The following is a 22,482-nucleotide window of genomic DNA, read 5'->3' on the forward strand; positions in this document are numbered from 1 at the left end:
CATCGCCAGCACCCAACTCGTTCTAATCGGAGCCGGATCGTATTACACGGAGGGAAAGCGGGTCTTAGATTTGGGAAACGAATCCCCAAAGCTAGCTAACTTTACTTCTAAAAGGAAGATAGTTTTAAACAATTTCTAGTTACTTTTAGTTATAAAATGCTCAACTGATTCTTACAGAGTATAGAGAATTACTTATATATTGTTATTAGAGTGGTGTTATTAGCTGGAATTATTCCGGACAAGGCCAACAAACCTTCTATAAATACTCTTATATCAGGATTTGTATTCTTAATCTTCAGACTCAAAGCAGTGCTGTGCTGCATGTTTAATGATTCATTTGAAAAAGACGCAAAAAACAATTATACATTCGTAAAATGCTTATCTTAAAACTACATAAAGGTTCCTTTAAAATAGAATACACAACCTTGTGAATTCCTGCTATTTATAATCCAAGTTATTTAGATAAGTTGACTAGAAATTAAAATAAAATATGCAAACTGTGCTATCTGATATCAAAAATCTATTGAAATTTACAACTTCGATCCAAATTTTTGTTCTGAGTGCAGAAACCAGTTGGACTGGATCGATTGGTGGCGTTTCGAGCTAAAGTCTATCAATCAGTGGCTCGTTTAGGAGGTGAGTGAGCCATGGGCAGCACATACTTGAGCTGGGCATTTTGCTGAAATAGCTTTTTAATTGTCGCAAATATTTATAGGAAATTTCTCACGCACAACCGGAGCCGATCGAACGTGTGATTTACCTGCTGATCTCAGTTACCTGCCACACTAGCAACTTTCGGGCAATTAATTCCAAGGATTTGGCAATAAGGAACAATGTATGAGTGCTTACCTGAAAACAGAGAGGGAATAAAGTGTTTATTAATACTGTATGTGGCAATGAACTTAGCCTATCCATAAACTGTACTGAACAATCTACTTTTGATAATTAAATTGTGCGCATAAATTATATTATAAACAAACAAACACAAAAAACAAACGCGCTCCATATAAAGAAAGCAGAGGAGAAAAACAGAAACATAAAGAAACACAATAAACAATTTAATTACGCATCGTTTGCGCATCGAGTGCGGTACACAAAAGTGAAATGCAGCTATATAGGCACACAAAAATGAATAATCGCACTTGGCCAAGGCGAAAACAAACAAACAAAGAAGACATGGCCCACAACAGTTGGCTGCACATCTGAAATTGGCCAAGCCAGACAAGCCTCGCTTTAATTTCATTACGTTTTTCACGTCTCAAATGTGAGAAAACTTTTTTCCGACAAAAATCTCCGGCTTCCCCGGCAGTTTAATTCATAAACACGAGGGCAATAAATTACTTTGTATTGGAAAAACCTACGCAGGAGTGCCATTCCTCGGATGCTTTTCGATGTTCCGTTGTCGCGTGTATGTAGTACTCGACTCCGAAAAGAAAGTTTGCATTATAATTGCTTTGTTTCATATTTTTCCACACCATATTTTTAGCCGGGCTTTGTCTCTAAAGTATTTCAACTCTTTTGGCAAATTGCAGCAAATACATATCGAAAATAATGGCAAAGAAAGCTTGACACTGAATCGGAGCCGCAGCTCAAAAAAGATACAGAGATATAGATACAAAAAGAGCAGCAGCAGCAGCAGCAGCACCATCTGCATAGCATCTTGCCTTGTCGCCCGTCGTTCAACTTTTACAACTCGCCCCCTCCTCTCTGTTTTTATTACTTCATTGCCGCGGAGGGGTATGAATGGTTGAATGGTTGGATAGTTGGATGGGAGTACATAAAGAAATGCCTGCGACATGTCAACTATTTCAAGGCTAAATCAGCGAGGCAGCCGGTCGTGTGTCAACACAGTGTGTGAGTGTGTACGACTCACCCTCGCAGAAAGTGCATTGAACCCCGAGCGGGAATGCATTTGCCTGTCAGTTCGTTAATTGAAAGTTGGTGACAACCAGCAGCCGAGTGTGAGTAGTTCCATTCGGATATCCTTCACAAAAAGCAAACATAAAGACAAACAAACACCAGTGGAACTCACTAACTAAGAGTAAACTCGCAATCAATTAGAACAAATAGAGCTCTGTTTTCCCAGGCCCATTTGGCGACTCGTTAAAAGTATATACACACATATATATAGAAATTTATTTAACCCAGCCGCACCCTGCCACGAAAAATGTTGCTCATTATTTTTCGGTTTTTCTGCTGTGTTTTTCCAATGCGTTCACAAAATAAACAATAATAATAAAGTTGCACAACATATATATCTACCTGAACGTGTACGAATTTGAATGGAGGCACAGCGATGATGACGCCGCCGCCGCCGCCGCAATCTTATTTGTTTCTTTTTAAATTTATTTAATTTCATACCTCTTTTTGGGGGCATTTGCTGGGAGCAGCCATCAAGCCGTCAAGCCGTCAGATGCGTTTGTTGCCCCACAAAACGAGCGAGTCTCAGCCAGGGCTTAGAAATGCAGCCAAAATACAATCATTTTCCGCGGCTCTTGGCGCCGTGACAAATTTAAATGAGCACCGTCGTTGGGTGCAGCATTTCGAGACTCAAAAAAGGAAACAATAACCAACAGCAACAAAAAGTAGTAATAATATGGCGGTCATATATTACTAATGTGCTTGGATCGCCGGCGTCTGCCCGAAGCTCTCCGAAATGAATCAATGCAAAACTATGAAATGCATATCGCAACGACAGCGGCAAGCAGCAACAACAACAATAAGAGTGACAACGCCGTTGACATGCGTTGCCCGCGGCGTACAGTGTCACGGATCGTGTGTATTTACTTAAAAAAATATAGAGCATTAAAAATCCTAAAATGTAGCTTTCCGGACATTATGTGAGCAGTGCAATAATTCGATTCTAAATCTTCTTATTCATCTGTGATCGACTAGAAAGTATTGAAAACAAATAGAAAAGAATAAGATATCCGGTAACTAAATCCTATGACTAAATCGCGTTGTCTAACTATCCTAAATTCTTTATAAACTTAAATAAAACAGTGCTAAAGGCAGATGAAACCAATAATGTCGCTAGGAACATGTTGCGCAACATCTAGATAAAGATAAATGTTGCCAGAAGGTGTTACAGATATTTGTATCTTTATTTTACTTAAGAGTGCAACCCTTCTTTGATATATATATTGTAAATTTCATTCTTAATATCATTAAGACCAAGTCTATAAATACTCTTATCATTTTCTAGGTTGACTCGACCCAGGGTGCAGCGTCGCTGGCGATGAATCAACTCCACAGCGGATGGAGGCAGGGCAACAGCAATCGTCGTGGGGCAACATGCTCAAGGCCTTGTGTCAGAATTTTTATGAATGAATGCGAATGCACACAATTTACACGTATTGAACGAACGCGCTTAAACGCCCAGCCAATCGCAAAACTCAGCGACAGATAGCTGGGATGTGAGATCCGAGCTGAACTATTGCCAGTATCCTCATCATAACGATGATTTCGGTATTCGGAAGACAGCAGCAGTTCGCTGAAAAGCCATTGCCACTGCAGATAGCCAAGTGCATTGAACCCACGACATCGGATGGATCAACCAGTTGAGCAGTTAAACAAACGCTTAAACGCTCAACAGTCAATTCCATGCGACTCCATTCAATTCAATTCAATTTGATTCGAGTATCTGCTAAAAGCAGATATTACCAACTGGCTTTTGGCCGCCCGGTCGTTGCCTATTTGGTAGGATGATATCGTGTTGGTAGCTGTTCGTTTTTGGGCGGCCATTCCCGGCCGGGCCGACCTCTCATCCTCCAGCTCCTCTTTCTCCTCCACAGCTCCTCCTCAATCGAGTGAGCCAGCAGCCGGTCGGTCACGTTTCAACTAACAACTGGCAATGGCTTTTTGATTGGCCATCCTCCCTAGAGCAATGCCTACTACATAGTGTAGTTCTGAAAATGCGGAAGTTATGAGCTGCTCAAGTGGACCCAACCTGCGCGCGCTCCCTTGCTTAATGGCTGATATTTTCTAATCAATTTTCCCGAAACAATTGCCTTGCAGCAGCCTTAAATCGATAAATTGCTTTACTCGCAGTACAGTTTGCAGTGTATTCCTCCATTAGGCAGCAGGCTGTGCAAGCTTTAGTGTCGTTTGTCACCATATTTGCCACTGCAGTTGACACGGACGGACACGGGAACCCACCACCACCATTGGAAGACGACGAGAACCACACAGAAACCCACCCAGACAGCCCGCCATCTGTGGTCAGCACTGTCTGGGTCTATGAATGCACAGGAAAATAAGAGTTACCCATTAACTGGGTTAAATTCAAAAGTGTTAACTTTATAATCTTAAAACTCGATTTTATTATAATTTTTTTTTTTTTTTTACTTGCTGTTTTATGGTCTGAAATATATTCAAGATAATTCAACATTCTGTCTTGCATTATTTTATAGATTTCTGTATGATAATGTCATTTCCCGCAGTGCAAGACAACCACCAGCACAACTTGTTGCTGGCAGCGCCCTTCATTAATCTTGAACCTGGTTTGGGGAGTGCACAATGTGTGCGGTGATGGCATTTGATGTGATCCTGGGCCCGCTGGCTAACTGACTCCCCTGGGCGAGCTCAGGTTTTTGGTTGTGATTCTGTTTGTTTGACTGGCATTTGATTATGCAGCCAAAGAGAGAGAGAGAGAAGTCCCTGTTTGTACCATGCTCATACCCACTCCCATTCCAAGTTGCATCTCCGCAAAAGCGTCGAGTGCAACTTGTCATTGTTTATCTTCTTCTGCTGCTGCTGCGGCAGTGGCAACGATAGCTCATTGTGCTTCTGATTCGGATTCTGGCTTTTGCTTTGGCTTCCGCTGGATGGGATCAGAAGCTCTGGTGCTGCAGCTGCATACAATGCGATTTGGTTGTGCCATTTCCATTTCCATTTCCACATCCACATCCATTACCATTTTCTTTGCCTGCCCAAAAGCTGCGCAACTGCAGCTTATCTGTGACTGGATGGGGGATTCAGCTCTATGTCATGCCATTCACCAGTGCCTCTATTTAGGGTTTCTCCTTGCCACTGAAAGCGGCCATAGAAGTGCCCGCGTCCAGTGTTCCTGAACTCAGCTGCTGCTAATTAAAAGAGCCTGCCAGCGTCTAGATACAGATACATACGGGATCGAATGGAAAGATAGTGCACAGCAAGAAACTCTAAGGGTTTCTGAAGTGTTTACTTTAGAGTTGAGAAGAGCAAAGTCTATGTAGGTCTTGGGCTTTTCCTCAGTGGAGGATCGGTTGGGCTTTCAGCTCGCAAGAGATATCAAGCAGAGGCATCACCCAAGACAAAGACCAAACACGAACTGAAACTGCGGCCATCGCAGGCAGTGCTTGGGTGGCAGCCTGTTAAATGCATTTGCTGCCCTGACCCCTATTGCGACTATCAGGCCATTTGGCGGAAATTTAAATTTAATTAGAGCTCTGCCCGCGAACGGGAAGCTCGCTCCGCTCCGTATCGGTTAGTTGAGGCGGCGGTCGCCGTTCTTTGATGGCTCTCAATTGAGGAATTGAGGAACAAAGGAATATATTAGAAAACTTCGATAGTATTCATGATATATACACTGGAAATCGGCAATGGATGCGTGGGAATGAGCATTATGGTTTTTATTTATTTTCTTTATGTCTCCTTCTCGCCTCGAGACATTCTTTGTGCCAGGGATTGATGAGGGAAGATAGTATCTATATGGGGGTGTGACCATTATGGCTGTCATTTAACTATTGTCGGAATAGTTTATTTGCATATTAATACCCCTTGTTTTGTTTCATTCATTTTGCGCCATAGCCCGCTGCTGATGAAACGCTGCTGGTGGCATGACGCAGTTCACATATCGGCAATAAATATATATTTATCTCTGCCCAGACACAATAGGAAATAAGGAGAGCTCCGAAAGTACGCACTTGAGTCACTACACAAATGATTGGAGGTTGAAAGAAAAGGGAGAAAGGGTTGAGGAATAGATATACATATACATAGCGTTCTTTGGGGGAAAGAAGCACTTGGAAGATAGAAATTTTTCAATTTTGAAACTGTCTGGCCCCCAGTGACACTCAAAGACAATTGAGTTATGACAGCTGGTCGAGTGTTTAGTTCTATTTAAGTGCCACTCAGAGACTCCATTTGGATATGGGATACGCGATACCTAGATCAGATCCATGGGATAGATACTCTTTTGGTGGATTTCCAAAGCCGCGAATAAGAGTTTCACCCAATCAATTTGCCTCAACAAATTTGCAGCACAAATAGAAACGCTTCGCTGTTTAACCAAATGGACAATTGTCACGCCAATTTAAGACGCCAAAGGAGACCTTTGCCGGCTCTTTTTAGATATGTTTTTCCATTCATTCATTCCATCCATTCGTTTGTTTGTTTTCATGCCGCGAGCCAAAACCAAACTGACCATGAAAAGCCAACCAGCCGCCCCAGGCGGGGCAGTTCAATAAAAAGATATTCGAAAATACATGTCGCCGACTTCCCCTAACTGCCGCGCTTGACCGCACCGAAGGGTATATTTAGTTCAAGTGATTTGTAGAAAACTTGTAGAAAAGCCGGCGATTTTATTTACATGCCGTTGATGGATAGCTTTGGGCCCCTGGATAAACCATAATTAATTACGATCGAGCGACAGTCGATCGATTGCCGTGTCGCGGACTCTGGCTTCGACTCCAACTCCGGCTCTGTGCGATACTATCTCTCCGTTTCGACCGAATGTCGTCTCATTTTTTGGGCATTTTTTCCACTTCAGCTGGCAGGCATTTTTCAAATAAATACGTAGGGTCTCCCCTCGATCGGTTCTCGGCTTGTGTAGTTGGCTTTAGTTCACTGGAAATCGTTGGGGGAGAGTGCTTTCTTTTCGAAGCGATGCGAGTGCGTACAAAGGCGCCCCTGGAGTTCAGTGACATGGTCAGCCGCCAAGATCGTTTGTAATTCCACTGACAGGGGGACGAGGCCATAGACCATTGTGCGTATATCAGGGGGATTTAAAGGGGAAGGAGGTGACTACATAAAGCCACTTTATCCAGGGATATACTCTTCTGCCGCGGTCTAGGGCAATCGTGCTGGGCTTTTGTGCGACGAGTCTCGTTGTGTGTACTTCCTGCATTGTGCTCGCAATTTCATGGATTCTCATTGTTTGCACAGACAGATGTTTAAGGCCGAAAAATATTGTTAATTGACTTACTCAACTCCCAACCCACTTCCACTCCCACTCCCAATTCCACTGTTAATTGCATTTAGACGACTTAACGGTCACGTGGCCACCAGTTAATTGAAATTTTTTCGATATGAGGCTCACCTGGCGCAAAGTTTTCCTTTTGGCTTAATTGCCTGTTTGTATACGCCCAGAAAAGATAAGTTAATTTGCGACTGTTTCGCTGTTTACGCTGGGGAATGTGGAGCGAGGAGCAACCATAAAGTATGCCACAATCTATATTTAAATTGCGATTTATAGATTGCACTTGCTTAAATAATACCCCCTCTACCTCTCTCGATATTTGCATGGCCCATAAAGAACTGACGCGTCGCAGACTGACAAAGCCGAGGAGGACAGCACAGCAGGCCATGGCGAATGCAGCATCTTTATGCAGCAGGAGGAGAGCAGATTAAGTTAATTACGATTTCGCGCCGCCAACCTGCCAGCCTTGCAACATTGTCGCTGCAACAATGTTGCCACTGAATTAGCCCGACTTAGGGATGGCGAAGAAGCTAGTTACATCTTGTCGATTCTGAGCTTAAAAATATCTGTACATAAGCTGACAGAAACATAAAAATCTTAAGATTTTGCTCTTGTTTTTATTCTATAAGATGAAGCGTAAGATAAAGCTGGAATGTTATCGATGTTCATCGATTTAAAATCGTTACTATTTTCTGTAGTCAGCGCAAGGTACTAACAATGAAGACCTAACTCTAAGTCTAACATATTAAGAAAAAAAAAAATGTATTATTTTATATATTTTAAAATCGTAAACTACATTTTTTTTTTAATTTCAGAAATGATTTTGGATTTTCCCCGTTCGATTTGAACTTGAACACTGAACCAGTGTGGGAAACGCCTATATCTTAGACTGCAATCATATGACCCTATATAGTATATACGTTGACCAACTTTTGAAGACAATAAGAAGAAATGCAAGAGGGTCCACCACCTCCTATATCTCCCATTCGTGGGTCGTCGTCTGGCACCCACGTAGCAAAACAAAGCAAAAAGCGAAACTAAATCGTGATTTATGATGATTATATTTGAATTGTTCATTGTCTCTCACACCCCGATCCAGTCTCGGTTTGGCTCTAACGAACGATTTTGTTTTTTATCTCATTGCAAATAAATAAAATCAAAATTGGGACTCGCTGGTGCTTTGACCATGACCATGTTGCTGCTGCAGCTGTTGCAATGGCGGCGCTTTTCCACCGAACCGCGATACCACATCTGCAGATCTGTGGCCAAGGAAAGCCCGAAAATAGAAAAAATTAAAGGGAGCTCCCGACTATCGGCTGCAGTTTCACTTTGGCTCTCCCTTCGGGGCCAACCCGACCCGACCCGGCTCAGTGCATTGGGTCTGTAGGGCGCCGGGAAAGCTAATTAATTTTCAAGCGAAAGTTTTGCTTTAATTAGTGCACATCACGGCCTGCAGCTAGGTTGCAACTTTAATCCAATAGCAACCCCTTAAAGTTCGAGTTACCAAGTCCTGGCCGTTTTAAATTACAATTTCACTTTTTAATTAGACCCCGCCCCGGCCAGACGTCTATGCAAAGTTGTCGAATAGAGAGCACATAAAAAGGAAATTTTAATTAAACAGTCTGCGAGGGTTGGCACAACCAGCACGGCAAAAATGAAATATAAAACACACACACAGAGCGCACAACAAACTCCGATACACGACGAGCTGAAAACTGTTGGTCAGTTGCGAAAAGTTTGAGGGCTTGGCCAGGCAAAGGGGGCGGGACCCTTGGAATAGGGGAGACAATAAATGGACTCGCACTAGGATGGACTGTGAAAAAAATGTTTGAGAAATCAATCCACCACCTTTAGGGAATTCTAAATAACAAAATAATGGAACCTTTTTAGTTTAAATTTCCCCAAATCTTCCTTCTATCCACCTTAAACAAAAGAATTTCATTTCAAGATTCAAGAATTTACTCTGCTTTCTCAGTACCAAGTTATTTCGCTCAATGTAAAGTCCAGCGACGAAGCAACTCATTTGCAGACCTGGACTAAGGCATTCGAATAGGGCACGGCATTCAGCTCGGCTCAGATCGGTTTGGCTCGCTCTGGTCGGGGTTCCTGGTTTAATAGCTTCGCTCTTGGCATTGAAATATTTATCATGTCGTGCTAATATTGCCCAGAACCTCGAGGACTGGACACGCTCGATTGGACAGTTGGATAGGGCGCAGCTCTGTAGGAGCGTTCGAGTGCCAGCTGGGGTCGGACCAAGTCCAAGACCAAGTCCCGGCTCGAGTCTATCTACGTATCTCAGTGCCCCTGCCCCTTGAGACTGCTGCTTCTTGCGTTGCCTGTCATCATTGACACGCGAATTGCAAAAGTTAATTTAAGTAGTTTTGGCCAAAAGACGACAACAGGAGAGCCAAACTGCTGCAGTGCACTCACTGCTCCAGGGTTTTGCAGAGGGTTGCCATAGCTCGGGCTTTGGCTAGTCATGGGCAGATTTATATGGCCATTTGGCTAATGAATTGCAGCTAGCGGCGGACGAAGAAATAAGAGCTGATCCATGGGCGCCCATAAATCATGAGAACTCAACTTTGCTGGCCGCTTTTACTACTTCGATTTCATTCCCGAGAAGGCAGATCATCGATGAGCCAGCTCCCTTGGCTTTTATTTTCTTTGAATTTTTAGCCATCAGCGGTTTTGTTGGGGCCCGCATTCGTCTTTGAATGCGGTTTCTTGTTTTATTTATTTTATTTCTTCTTGTCTTTTTTTTGGTTTGTCTCGTCGCACGCCACGTGAATTATGTGGGAGTTTTGTTGGCCGTGCGCAAACATTTCAATTCCAAACAGTTTGTAATTATTGCGCAAATGTGACAAGACAAACAGTTTGCTGAACACATGTTACGAGTCGACTCGATTCGAGTATGTGGGAAAGGCAAGAAAAAATAACCCAAATGGATTGCAAGGTCACAACTGAGACAACGACGAAACCCTTCGCAGAAGGTTTGTGCGGTTGGCTTCGATGTTTTATGGCCAAAATATGCGGGACCCAAAGGAAATGCCCGAGAATATATGAAGGCTGAATCATCGGCGTCAAAAGATCTTGCAAAATAGGAAATATAAGCATGCAGTATATGTGTATATACAGCGATCGCGGTGCTAAACAAAGCGAGTCCCCACAAATTAAGGCAACGTCAAGCAGCGTGAAATGAAACGGCAGAAACGAAAAGATTCCGATTCAGATTCAAAAATTACGAGACGAATTACCGCTAAAGTTGAGCAAATGAAACCAACGCCGACGTAAATAGCCAAACGGATGTGTTCTCTGAGGATGCCTGTAGTATTTATTACATTTTTTTGACTCACTCAAAAATCAACGTGAAATATTTGGCACACATTCAACGACAGCGAATATAAAGAGCAAAGGCACGCGACGTTTGGCGGGGGCCTGGCGTCCCGAGATCAATAAAAATAGCCACTCAGAGTCCGCAGAAAGACGTGGGCGAGCAGCATCTGCATCCGAGGCATCGCCATCATCCTCATCATCATCATCGTACGCTGGAATGCCATCTATGCCACAGTTAAGAGGCAAAACAAAGTGCAAGGACGTCCCAAGGGGCCCTCCATTGGTCGATCTCCACCCCCTCGCGGGATATAAAAATATCTTCTTCTCGGTATCTTCCACTCCACTCCACTCTAGTCCACTCCTCGCCTCGCCTTGCCTCCTCAGAGGTGAATGAATCCAAAAATATTTCTGCACGCAAGTTGTGCGCGTAATTGCACGTTGCTGCACCTCGCTCTTGGTTATGGGAGTCACTCACTCAGGCCGAGCCTTAGCCCCAGACTCCGAGTCGGAATCAGAGTCAGAGTCGGTGTCTCACTCCCAAGATTGGGACACAGAGTAGTCTGTGGGCTGCTCCACGGCCTCTTCGGCTTAACCCACATACAAGCGCACTTTGGTCCGCACTCAGGTACTCTTAGATACAGACACCGCCGATGCATTCCTAGCGCATTTTGACTTGCTGATTGGCGGCTTCCCCGGCACAGTATCTAACTGGATCTAAATGGAGTTGTGGGCTTTGGTTCCTTGAACCAACCAGCAAGCCAGGGCCCCTAACGATGCTGGCTCGCTGGTGTTCACACTATTCAAAAAGTGGTGAAGAGACATCCACTCCACGGCGGGTACTCCTGTGTTCACAATAATCAAAAGCCAAAGCCAGGAAAAGACCAACTGCACACATTTTAATGAGTTGAATGCTTACAGCATTTGCATTAAATTCTTTGCTAAAACTTTAAGGCTTTGTAAAGCCTCTAAACTACCACGGGAATTCATTGAACTAGTTCACCCACTCGGTTCGCCGTCGCCTGTCCGCACACAAATGTCGCATTTTATGGGCCCTAATATGAAAATCATCGCCGTTCCTCAGCGTCTACCCTCCTCTACCCTCTCGAAATTCTCAAATTCTCCCCTCTTGGTCTCTTTAAAAATGCAGCAGCTCGTTAGACGCATTAGGGCCCGGACATTATTTCCCTGGCGGATGACATATGGCAGAGTGGCTGCTCCCCACTACCTGTCCTGTGCTGGCGGCGGCAAGTCTTATTAGAATTTATGATTTGCCATCTTCGGCAACGTTTGTTTTTGCTTTCTCGGGGACCTTAGTTTTGCTGGGCCTCTGCCCAGCTGGCATTTACTCTTAGTTTATTATTTATCATGCACTTTATGGAGCTAGCTGGTGCCCCGAACGAACGGCACACGTATATATTTGCATTTATAATTTCAAATTGTTTATGGCCAGGCGTGAAAATGCCTCACAAGACAACAAGAAAAATGGCAAACTTGCAAACTAAATATAAAAAAGCAACAAATCTCTTCCTAATGCATGAACATTTAATGTGCATGACGCATCCCCGACAACAGGCGGAGGAGTGAAATTATTTATAAATTATACAAGAGTCAACTAATTGAATTCGATTATTCACCCAGAGCCCTTGGGGTGGATAAACCTGGGATTTGCATGACTTTTCCCGAAAATTTACGAAGATAAATACACAGCACAGCTGCGGTGAAAATCAAAGAAGAAATATTTAAAATATTTGATGTTTGTGCAACTAATGAAGCGAACCTTCAAGTGCCTTTCGTACACTTTTGGTAAATGTTTGAAGATAATTTCTTGACAAATTTGGCTTGCATAATATATCGCAATTAATTGAAGGCTGATCTAATAAATTACCTGTCCTTTTGGCCTGCTTGTGCAAATAAATAATTAACTGATTGCCTTTCCTTATCAATGCTATGGCGAAATTAGTATCTGTAGTATTTCATAAAGTTAAGTAACAAGGCAGTGACTAAGACCTCAGCAATGAGCATTCAATAAATCTATTAATGAATGAAATGCTTCGCTGCCCACTCCAAAATAGAGGTAAATATTTGCATATTTTGAAATCGTATTTACGACGCCGTCGACTCCAATCAATTATCGCATTAACATGGTTTTATTATGTATCACATTCAAATTGACCAAATCGGAGGCGGCGTCAGTAGCCGAACTCGTTCTCGGCGCCATTACCAAAAATAAAAAAGCGAAACAACACGAGAGTTTTCTACGTGGGCGATCCCAGCCACCAAATGTGAGTTGTAGTGAGCAACGAGATTGGCAATTTGCGATTTGCGGCTCGTTAAGTATTATAACTTAATTAGCTGCATAGCAATTCGCGGAGATGCTTGAAAGGAAATCAAATATTTTCGTTGCGCGTTCATTGTTAAGTGTTTACGGTAAATATTTTTAGCGCTATTTTCGGCCCCTTACATAACTTGTTTTGTTTGCAATTTTTTGTTTATTATTTATAGTTTTGAAAAGGGTGCAAAAATACTTTGGTTTTCTTTTCCCGGGCTTTTGTTATTCAAAATCAATGTTTTTCTGTTTGCTGCCTGATTAGTGCGTTAAGCACTTTTACTTTTTTCCCGAATCCCCAAAGACAATGCCTCTTGTTATGCAAAATTGAATTTCAATTTCTCAGATTTATAGGCCTGGAGGCAAGCAGTCCGAGCTTAGCGAATTTTATTATAAGCTTTGTACTTTGTACTATTATTAATCAAGCGCAGCAACCGTGGGGGCAAATTGCAATAAAACCTCTGGGAAATTAATTGGGGCGCATCAGAGTTCATTAGGCCTGCTTCTCCTTCGAGAGAGCCAAAAGTTTGGATGCTGTTTGTTCGCTGGGATGTTGCTTTTTGTGTAAACATTTGCATGCACATCAAAAGTAACTGTAACCGAATGTTGTCTGGCCAACAAAAAGTAACAAACAGTCAGCGGACAGGCAACAACAGCAGCAAAAGATCAAAATCATTTGAAAAATTGCTAGCGAAATGGTAAGGCGGCAGCAGCAAATCGAAGATGGAAAATGTGTGCGCTGCCTCAGAGGAAGAAAAAAGAGGGAAAAACCCCACGAGAGGATTGCGAGAGATGAGGGTTCAGACCATTAAATACCCGGCAATTTAATTTCTAGTCTAAATATAGCAGGAAAATCGTCTATATACTTTTTTTTTGTAATTTCCTATGGAAGTAGTTTGAAAATAAAATAAATATCGAAAAAAATATCAATATATTATAAAATATTTCAAAAACGAAATCCTATCGATTATTGATTTATTGATTATATCAACTTAATGTTACAAAAATCAATCGATATTTTGATATTTTTCGGACATCCTAATACATAGTATTATTAACGTTAAAAACATATTTAACCGAATTTTGATGTTGATGTTGCGATAAAACATTGATTTATATATCAGTCTTTGTATCAAATATCGATCAATCGAATATTTTCCAACACCCCTAATACCTAGCACATGGTAGTTCCAACGGAGGAAACAAACTAACCACTCCCCGGACTAAGATGCAGATGTTGCAGCAGTTGCAGTTGCAGTTTCTAAATGCCGCCGCGCACCAATTCACCGACCGTCGAGCGGCCAGCAACAACAACGAGAATGCAACTTTGCATAATTTATGGCAATCAATTTCGCGTGAACATCAACACGGTTGCAATGCGAAATGCAAAAAGATACAAAGCGCAACACGGCAACTCTGCATAGAGATGGGGGGCAACAGAAAAGAAAAGAAAACAAAATAGAAAGAAAAAGAAGAGAAATTGCAGCAGGCTGCAAGCCATCCGTCGTCCATCGAATGCCACCATCTCAACATCAACTTATTTAGTTCTACTTAAATGTTTACTTTCATCAATTCGCAACGATTCCGACGACGACTTGACTCCATTCGCCGCTGCCGGAGCAGAGCGGAGCAATGTCAATTGGCTGTGGATTGGATTGTGGCCAGGCGATGTTGCTTTTTGGTCACAAAACTGTAGCTGGTCAAGAGAGCGCTCAACAGGATGCCCGTTGGATTTGGATGGAGATGGAGTTACATTCACTTTGCAGTCACAGTCGCCATTCGTTGCTGGAACATCTGGAACAATTTCGCCTGGCCCTAATCTAATTGCCATCGTCTAACCCAATTTCCCAGTTCCTTCAGCTTGGCATCTCCAATTGCAGCTCAGAACTTTCACTCGGCCGCCTTGGGTCAAAACCACCCACCACCCACACCAAACAAAAGCTAGACTTTCAACTCGCTTGGATCGAGTTCTCCTTTTGGCCAAATACATATCATTTTACATAATAAATTTAATGCCGAGAGGAGTGAAACAAATTGCAGCTCGCGTGGCGATCCCCTTTGTCTTCGCTGACAGCTCGCAATTTGTGCTCATAGGAAGGCAGGTGCCGGCACCAGGGTGCATTGTGTCTACTGTAGTTATCAAATAAATACTAAGCACTCTGCGCTACTCTACTCTACTCCCATTCTGCTTGAGTGCCGTCTACTTTAGCATGGCGTTATGCATTCACCGTTGCTTTTGGCCCACTTACTAACTTTAAAAAATTTTCAAACTGAAAACATAAATAATAAAAAAAAAAAAGTCTTTCCTGATTTATGTCCAAACAAATTGTGTGTTGGCTTGGCAGTTTCCTTATACGACATGATTTAAGAGAATTATTTTTGTGATTTTGATTTTGCTTTAACACTCTAAAACGGTTCCTGTCCGATTAACATCTCGCAGCGACACCGAGCTGGTGGAAATCTGGCCAATTCAATTTAGTAATTTCTCCAGCTCCATACTTTCCCGCCGCCTGATTAACCCCATATGTGCGAGGTTAAGATCCGCCAGCTTCTACGGATTGCATCCGTTGCACGCAATAGATGGAAATGGATGGGAAATTGTGAAAGAGTTTTAATCAAAGTGGAAATTCCAATCGGCCCTCCTCCTTCTTCTCATCGGCGCCATTTGATATCTTTCTCGGCTGCCTTGACACGCAATTGAGAAGCCAGGGCCAATAATAAATCTCGAGGAGATTCTTCATTTCGAAATACATCTTCCCCTTCACGAGAAGAAAGAGTGGGAATTTGGGGGCAAAAGTGTGGCACTGCGGATGGAAATCCAGGCGTGCACTTGACGCCGCTGAACCCACAAATTGGTGGTGTCATTAGGCAGATATTGATTTGAATTTATTGGCAATTCAATTAACTTTAACCGAATGATCGCGGCTCTGGATCTGGCTGGGGTTCTGGCTTTCAATTATTTAAGGCGGAAGGGGTGAAGTGAAGTTTTTCCACGGCTGCTGCCGCTGCTGCTGCCATTAATTGCTGGCAGCTGGCGCATTACAATGCGGAAATGCAATCGATTCGAATTGAAAATGGAATGGAATCGAACGCACTTCACACGCAAATAAACAGGCCGTTGTGGCCTGGAGTTTATCTTCTTCGACGGGATGCACGCCAGCAATTTATTCTCTGAAGAAAGCTAGAGGTAGTGAATGGCGAGCTGTTATGCAAATCAGCAGGTAGTCGTCCCCGGAAAGGTAGAAGCCCAGGTCGGTCATTCACCGCCGACACAAGTATCCATAAGATACGAGCCGCTCGCATGCGATTTGCGGCATTAGAATGTGCGCACATGAATAGATATAGGAGCCTAGGATAGCTTTGTGCTGCTCCAGTGAATGGAGGAGATTTCCATTTAGCCGAGGCATTATTTGAGCGCTTTCATTAAACAACTGAAAAATAATTGCAAGTAAGGGAGGAGGAGGTGGCGACTCACAATCATTGTTGCCGTTGATGGGAAAGCTGGGGAAAATAATGGCAACAAATAACCGAATAATGCCCCATGAAACATAATAAACATATATGAACATATAGAAAAATGTGTAAATATCACTTAAAAACGAAAATGAAAGTGAAACCGTTTTCTTTTATCCATCCATTCAGACATATATCTGGGAGATATAGATGAGAAAGTCAAGAAAGAGTTGTCAATTCATTCAGAAATAGAAATGTGAGTGTGTCACATTGAATTCAATTTCAATAGCAATTTCCATTTCGAATCGTAGGCCCTTCCATCCATCTATCTATGTATCTATCGTAGAGGCCAAGTACTCTTGGGCCGCCCCAATGTCACCGTTGATTGCATAAGCACCTAACCATCACTAATTCCTACGTAATTGGAAAGCCCTAATGTCAGACTCTGTGCTCTGGGCCATCCCATCGAATGCCGAGTGCCTCAAACGCCCCCCGAATGCATCGTCATATGTATGCACCGCATCTGTTGCAACTTATTAATTTTAAACACCGGGGCCAACAACCGTTCCGAGCTGTGAGCGACATGGCCAAAATGCCCGAAAAAAAAAAACAAAATATAACACCCAACACAAAGCGGCTTACACTCTTAAGTGCTGGGCCGAGACTGAAGCTAAACGCTATTAATTTTTACACACGGTTTCACTGCAGTCCGAATGCGTTTTTCATGAGCCGCTCGGAATTTTACAACTCCCAGCTAAGCTGCAGTGGCAATGGGTTTGGATTTAAGCCAGCTCTGCTGTGCTCTGCTCTGGTGCGGTGTGGTCTGGGCCATTGTTTTGCAATTTCGGTCGGATGATGATAATGAATGATGAGCCGGGCCGAACAAAACCGAACCGAGAGCTGAGCAACGGCCACAATACCTATTGAGTAATTACAAAAATTTTAAAGTTTAATTAAAATTGTGTAAATAATCGCATTTGCCTGGCATTGTTATCTTTGTTGGCGGGTGTTGCTCTTACTCTTACTCTTACTGTTACTGTTGCGAAAATGAAAGTGCCATCAAAGAGTGTGATGCTCAATTATTGTGGGAACAACGACAAGTACACTTGATTTTAACAACGACACATGACAGTACTAGTGATTACACAAAGATAAATATCACACACTATCAATCATTGATTTATCTGCCACAATGATTACCCAAGAAACCATATCTTATTATTATAACCTTATAAAAGCTATGTAATCATATTCACAAGTGCTGGACTTACCTTGTAAACCTCCGAGAAGAAGCCCGATCCGATTTTCTCCTTAACAAAATCATCAACGCTATATAATGCTGAGACGGCGGTGCGCAGAGCCCGGCACGATATGCCGGTAACCAGGCGATCCGATGATATAGCCCGCGACACGGGCGCTGGCGGCAGACCGTTCGCGATACCGTTCGCAATCCCTCCTCCATTGTGGATAGCAGTTTCTGCACTTCCATCTCCACTCGCTGTGTCGCCTGCTCCTCCCCTATACGTTGCACTTGGTGGTGATGCTGAGGTGGTGGTGCTGCTGCACAAACCCGCTGTGCTCGGCCAGACAAAGGGAGATGGGGCTGAGTGGCCCGAGGAATCCACCTGGTCCACTGCTAGGCCGCAGCTCTCCGACGGTGGGCCGGGTCCACTGTGCTGATTCAGGCTCATGTTTATCAGCTACGACGTATGTTGCTGTCGTATCTGGATGAGATGTGTGTGTCCGGGTTGTCTAGTGCTTGGTTTTGGCTATTTAGTATTTAATATTTTAAGTATTTGATGTTGGGCGATCTTGCCCTGCCTGCTTGTCACGGGAAACTGAACGAATCGTGTAAGATTAGTGGGTTACCACATGGTCTTGTTAACGATAACACTATGGGTAACCGATTAACGCCAAGGAACGAATCTCGACTTATTTACTGAACGCAGCAAAATTTTTAAACAAATACATAAAAAAAATGTGGCAACTATATATCAATCACTGTCGTTTTGCTCGATAAAAGAGACTTGTGTACTTGGTTTGCTTGTATCTTATCGGTATTTGGAATGGTTAATGGATAGTCCTTCGATTCTTGGCACGTTGCACTTGTGGAAGCTGCACTGGAAGCGCTCGCAGTTGGAAGTCTGAAAAAAAGCGGCAAGCAAACAAAAAATACAAGTTAATAAAATTCAATCAATTCCGTCGCTCTAATGAAATGTAAATAAACACGTCTAAATATATAAGTGTGCGTATATCTGTTTGCGAAACTGACGGAGCGGCGCGTGATCAACATTTCTCTGTTTATTCTCATTTTATGGGGTGCAAGCAAATTAAAAAAATAAAACTTCAAAGAATTCACTTAATATTCCGTTGTCACGCGCCACAGAAAGTAGTATATCCAAGTGTCGGCAATAAATATTCGTCAAGACAAACTAAGGAATATTACAAGTTTAGGGTATTAATTTCTCAGCAAAAAACCATTTAAATTAACTCAAAAGCCTAATATGTAGAGGAAATTTTAGAGCTATAGTATATCAGTACCTTATGTGGAATCAGAGATGTCCAATAACTTATTCGGAACTCTAGAAGATTAAGTAGAGTATTTTTTTCCAAACAAGTTGATAGGCTTGAACTAAATATACATTCAGATTAGGGTACCCAGAAATCGTTGGAGTATTTGAGGCCTCCACAGTTATATTTATGAATCCAGTTTCCGTAGGCACTGCGGATTAGCAAACACCGCTAAACTAACAGGAATGAGTTAATCGAGCCTGCTCGCATTTGCTAATAAATATTCAGGGTCAAAGTCGACGCCGATTGGCGGAGTTGTGCGTTTGATGGCCCACGGCTTATCAGCCGGGCTGTGGCGGTGATAGCCACAAGCACTATGCCATATGTACTTGATAGCGCCTGTGTTCAAGTGCGATAAAAACACACGAACACGAACATTTTCAGCAACCTACAGACTGTTGCCCGCTTTTGCCTTCTTCGCTCTGTATAACAAACAATGTAATTTAGCGGCAATTTGGTTATCATTTTGCCAAGTGTCGTCGCTTGTTTTTGTTTTTGTTGTTGTCTCATCAGCGGGGGCTTACGGGGCCAAAAGAGTTCAGTTCATCAGCAAATACAAGTGAGATAAACACGACTACTGCAGCCTTGGCCTCGAGCTTGAGAAGCAAAGTTGAAGGAGCCTTCTAGAGAGCCTAGAGAGCACCGGGGAACCTATTAAGGGTTCCCGCCCTTGAAGCACACACCCCACACCGCGAACCACTCGCCGGTTTGACGCCAGAGATAAGTTGGGAAATGATATAACCAAATATTTTGCTGCTCTAATAATACCGGAGAACAACGGCAACAGGTTGGAATTTTTTGATTTGCCATTCCTTATCAAGGCAACCATATATATTCAGCGATAAGATACAGCGAAATGGGTTTTGGGCGACGCCAAATAAAATCAGCCAGCAAAAAAATTGGCTCGTAAAGGATCATGCGAGTGGCCCAAAGGGGATCATGGCAGATAAGAGAAAAGAGCCAGCTCACAATTAAAACTATAACAAAATAATTACACCAAATTTCGACATAATGATAATGATAGCGCCGAACACACCAAGCCATGGCAAGCTCTCACTTTTCCAAAGTCAAAACCAAAACCAAAATAAAACACAAATTACTAAGCACATTTTTGCACTCTGGCAAACGGGGAAGTTATGCGAATTGAGATTTTTCTCTCAGTTGTTTGCTTTTTGTGTGTCTTTCCTTCTTTGCGAAATCTGTCCAAATACACAACAACGAGCTGAAGTTAAAGCCGGCCCGGCAGCGGGCCATAATTAGGGTCAATTGCGGCTAACCGCTGCCAATAGGCAACAACGAAAGCTTTTGGCCAAGACGGGGAAAAAGTGCTACACTTCATTAGGCGCCATGACAACCTGAAGAGTTGCAGCGGAAAGTCGATTTAATGCCAACCTGCCGCACGATTACCCAAGGATCGTTTTTGAACCACGCCCCCGACGACGACAGTTGTCCAATTACGGGCGGGTCTTTGTCAAATTATCTCGTTTCGGCTATGAAATGAATACGTGCTAGCTATCTTCACAGCCAGTTGTGAAAGTTCCCATAAAACCTAATGAGTTGCCAAGTTAAATATTGTTGTAAAAAAGAAATATAGTAAACATTAAGCTCAAATATTTTGAAGAAGCGCGCGCGCTCGCTGAGGAGAGAGTGCTACCGATGGAGATCAAGGGAAATCCGTTCCGCGGCCCACAAAAATGCGTTTAGCACGCTCCGCAAACTAAGTCAAGGCCCCCTAAAGCAACGATTTTCGGAGGGAAATACGATTTGGGTGAGCAGATTCATCGAGTCTATCAAGAAGACACCAAAAGCACAACACCATGCCGCCGCTTTTATTCATCTCTTGCATACATATATTTTCCCCATCACGTTCCAAACTATTTATCTCGTGTGGAAAACCACAGGCAAAGCATCAAAATATTTATGTTTTAATAGGAATGCCAGCCAAACAAAGGTCAGTCCGCATCCGTGGCTATTGCCAAACATATGGAAAATAGATGAAGAGCGCCCAGCAATGGAATGCTGCAACCTGAAGATTTAGGCGGTGTCAGCAGTGACACGAAGATTAAATGGCCTGAACTAATTCAAAGTGGTATACAAAGATGGGCGTGTTTACTGGAGCGTTGCTAGAATAGTAATATAGAAAATTCCCTCACATTACATTAAGATATTACCACAACGATCATATATGTACTTATGCTAATAAAAATAAACTATTCAATTGTATCAAGAATTTTTAAAAGGGACTTGTATTGTTTATAATTTATTTAAAGTAATAATATCCCATTGAAATCTAAAAAACATCAACAAACCTACATCTAAGATACGCGGTACAAAGTTTTTATTTAGAAATTTGTGTGGGCTTGTTGCTAAATGATGTGCTGGAGAAACCAATGAAATTAATTTCAGCACACCACTTATCTCTATTAGATTTTTATGGCGTTTAAGGCATTCTCCAAATCGAACGCTGAACCGTTAACCGCCACAAGGTTTCGAGTCAATAAACCGCTGCCGACACAGACTGCGGTGGCTATGTTGCTATGTCGAGATCAAGTTGCATTTTTATGGGGCCAAGGGTCGTCGTCGTCGTCGTCGTAGGCATCATCATCATCAACCTACGTAGGCGCGTGCCCGTAGTAGCAGAAGTGTGTGCAATATATACACACTCTACACTCGGCCATTAAAGACCCATAAATCTTGGTTATGAAATTGGAAATGATTTTCTCAGCAGACACGTTCAAGTAGGGTGCTTAATGCCGCAAGAACTGATGGTGATGCGTTCAGGAAGTGCCCCGAAAAAAGCGTTAATGAAAAGGAAAGTTGGTCAGCGGCACAAAAAATGCCACTTCATGTAGAAAGAAAAACAAAAGACCAAGACGTGCACCAAGACGAGGACGGCGAATAGAAGCCAAGTCAGAAATTTCTATAAACAAAGAGATGATGAGACGCGAAGGAGGCCGGGCAGAATTATCAAAGAACAACAAAAAGAAGTGGAAAATGGGACATGGCACACTCTCGGGCTCACAGAAACAACAAAGACCGAATGAAATTCATGTCGTTGTCGCGCTCATAAATTCTTATACGCCTATGTGCCCCGGTATCGTATCGCTGGCTATCCGAAAGATACAAAGATACCCAAACACACACCCACACTCGGAAAACTAGCAACTCATTCAATCGGGAGGTGCTGCCTGCATCCGCCGTATATGCCTGCTTATAAAACAAAAAGAATCTATGTAAATTTGTGTATTTTGAATAAATTCCAAGCCTATCGAAGGTGTGAGGGTTTATCGAAGTTTTTTCGGGGCCCTAAAACAAGTGATTCATACCCGAAAACGCAACGAAATGGAAAGCGAAGAGAAATACGTAAATCTATATATATAAATTCAAATGGAATGGAATGCTGGGACTGTCGAGGGCTGAAAGCCTAAGATAAGCTTAATGAGCAAAAGAAATTTCACTTTCTTTCGCCAAAGAACGGTCTTGACTAAGATACAGTGCCGCTTCCATAACTTAAACAACAATTTGACATAGGCTAATTAGTCTTTAAAGCTGTTTTTACCTTAAATTAGAATTCTGAGTAAAACTAAACAAATCTAAAAGCGGTTAGTAATTTGTTGGT

At 42.7% G+C, this 22,482-nt stretch overlaps 1 protein-coding gene across 2 annotated transcripts in view; it reads right to left on the reverse strand.

Annotated features, from left to right (window-relative positions):
- The window catches only part of cdi (center divider), a 49,461-nt gene that overhangs the window by 24,664 nt on the left and 2,315 nt on the right, over positions 1 to 22,482 (reverse strand). For both annotated transcript variants that reach the window (XM_017164536.3, XM_041774512.2), the window contains exon 2: positions 17,564 to 18,436. In XM_017164536.3, the coding sequence (XP_017020025.1) occupies positions 17,564 to 17,983 (420 nt within the window). In that variant the 5' untranslated portion in view covers positions 17,984 to 18,436. The remainder of the gene's footprint in view (positions 1 to 17,563; positions 18,437 to 22,482) is intronic.

The sequence above is a fragment of the Drosophila kikkawai genome, chromosome 3R (genome assembly GCF_030179895.1).
Source record: "Drosophila kikkawai strain 14028-0561.14 chromosome 3R, DkikHiC1v2, whole genome shotgun sequence".
Lineage (NCBI taxonomy): Eukaryota > Metazoa > Arthropoda > Insecta > Diptera > Drosophilidae > Drosophila > Drosophila kikkawai.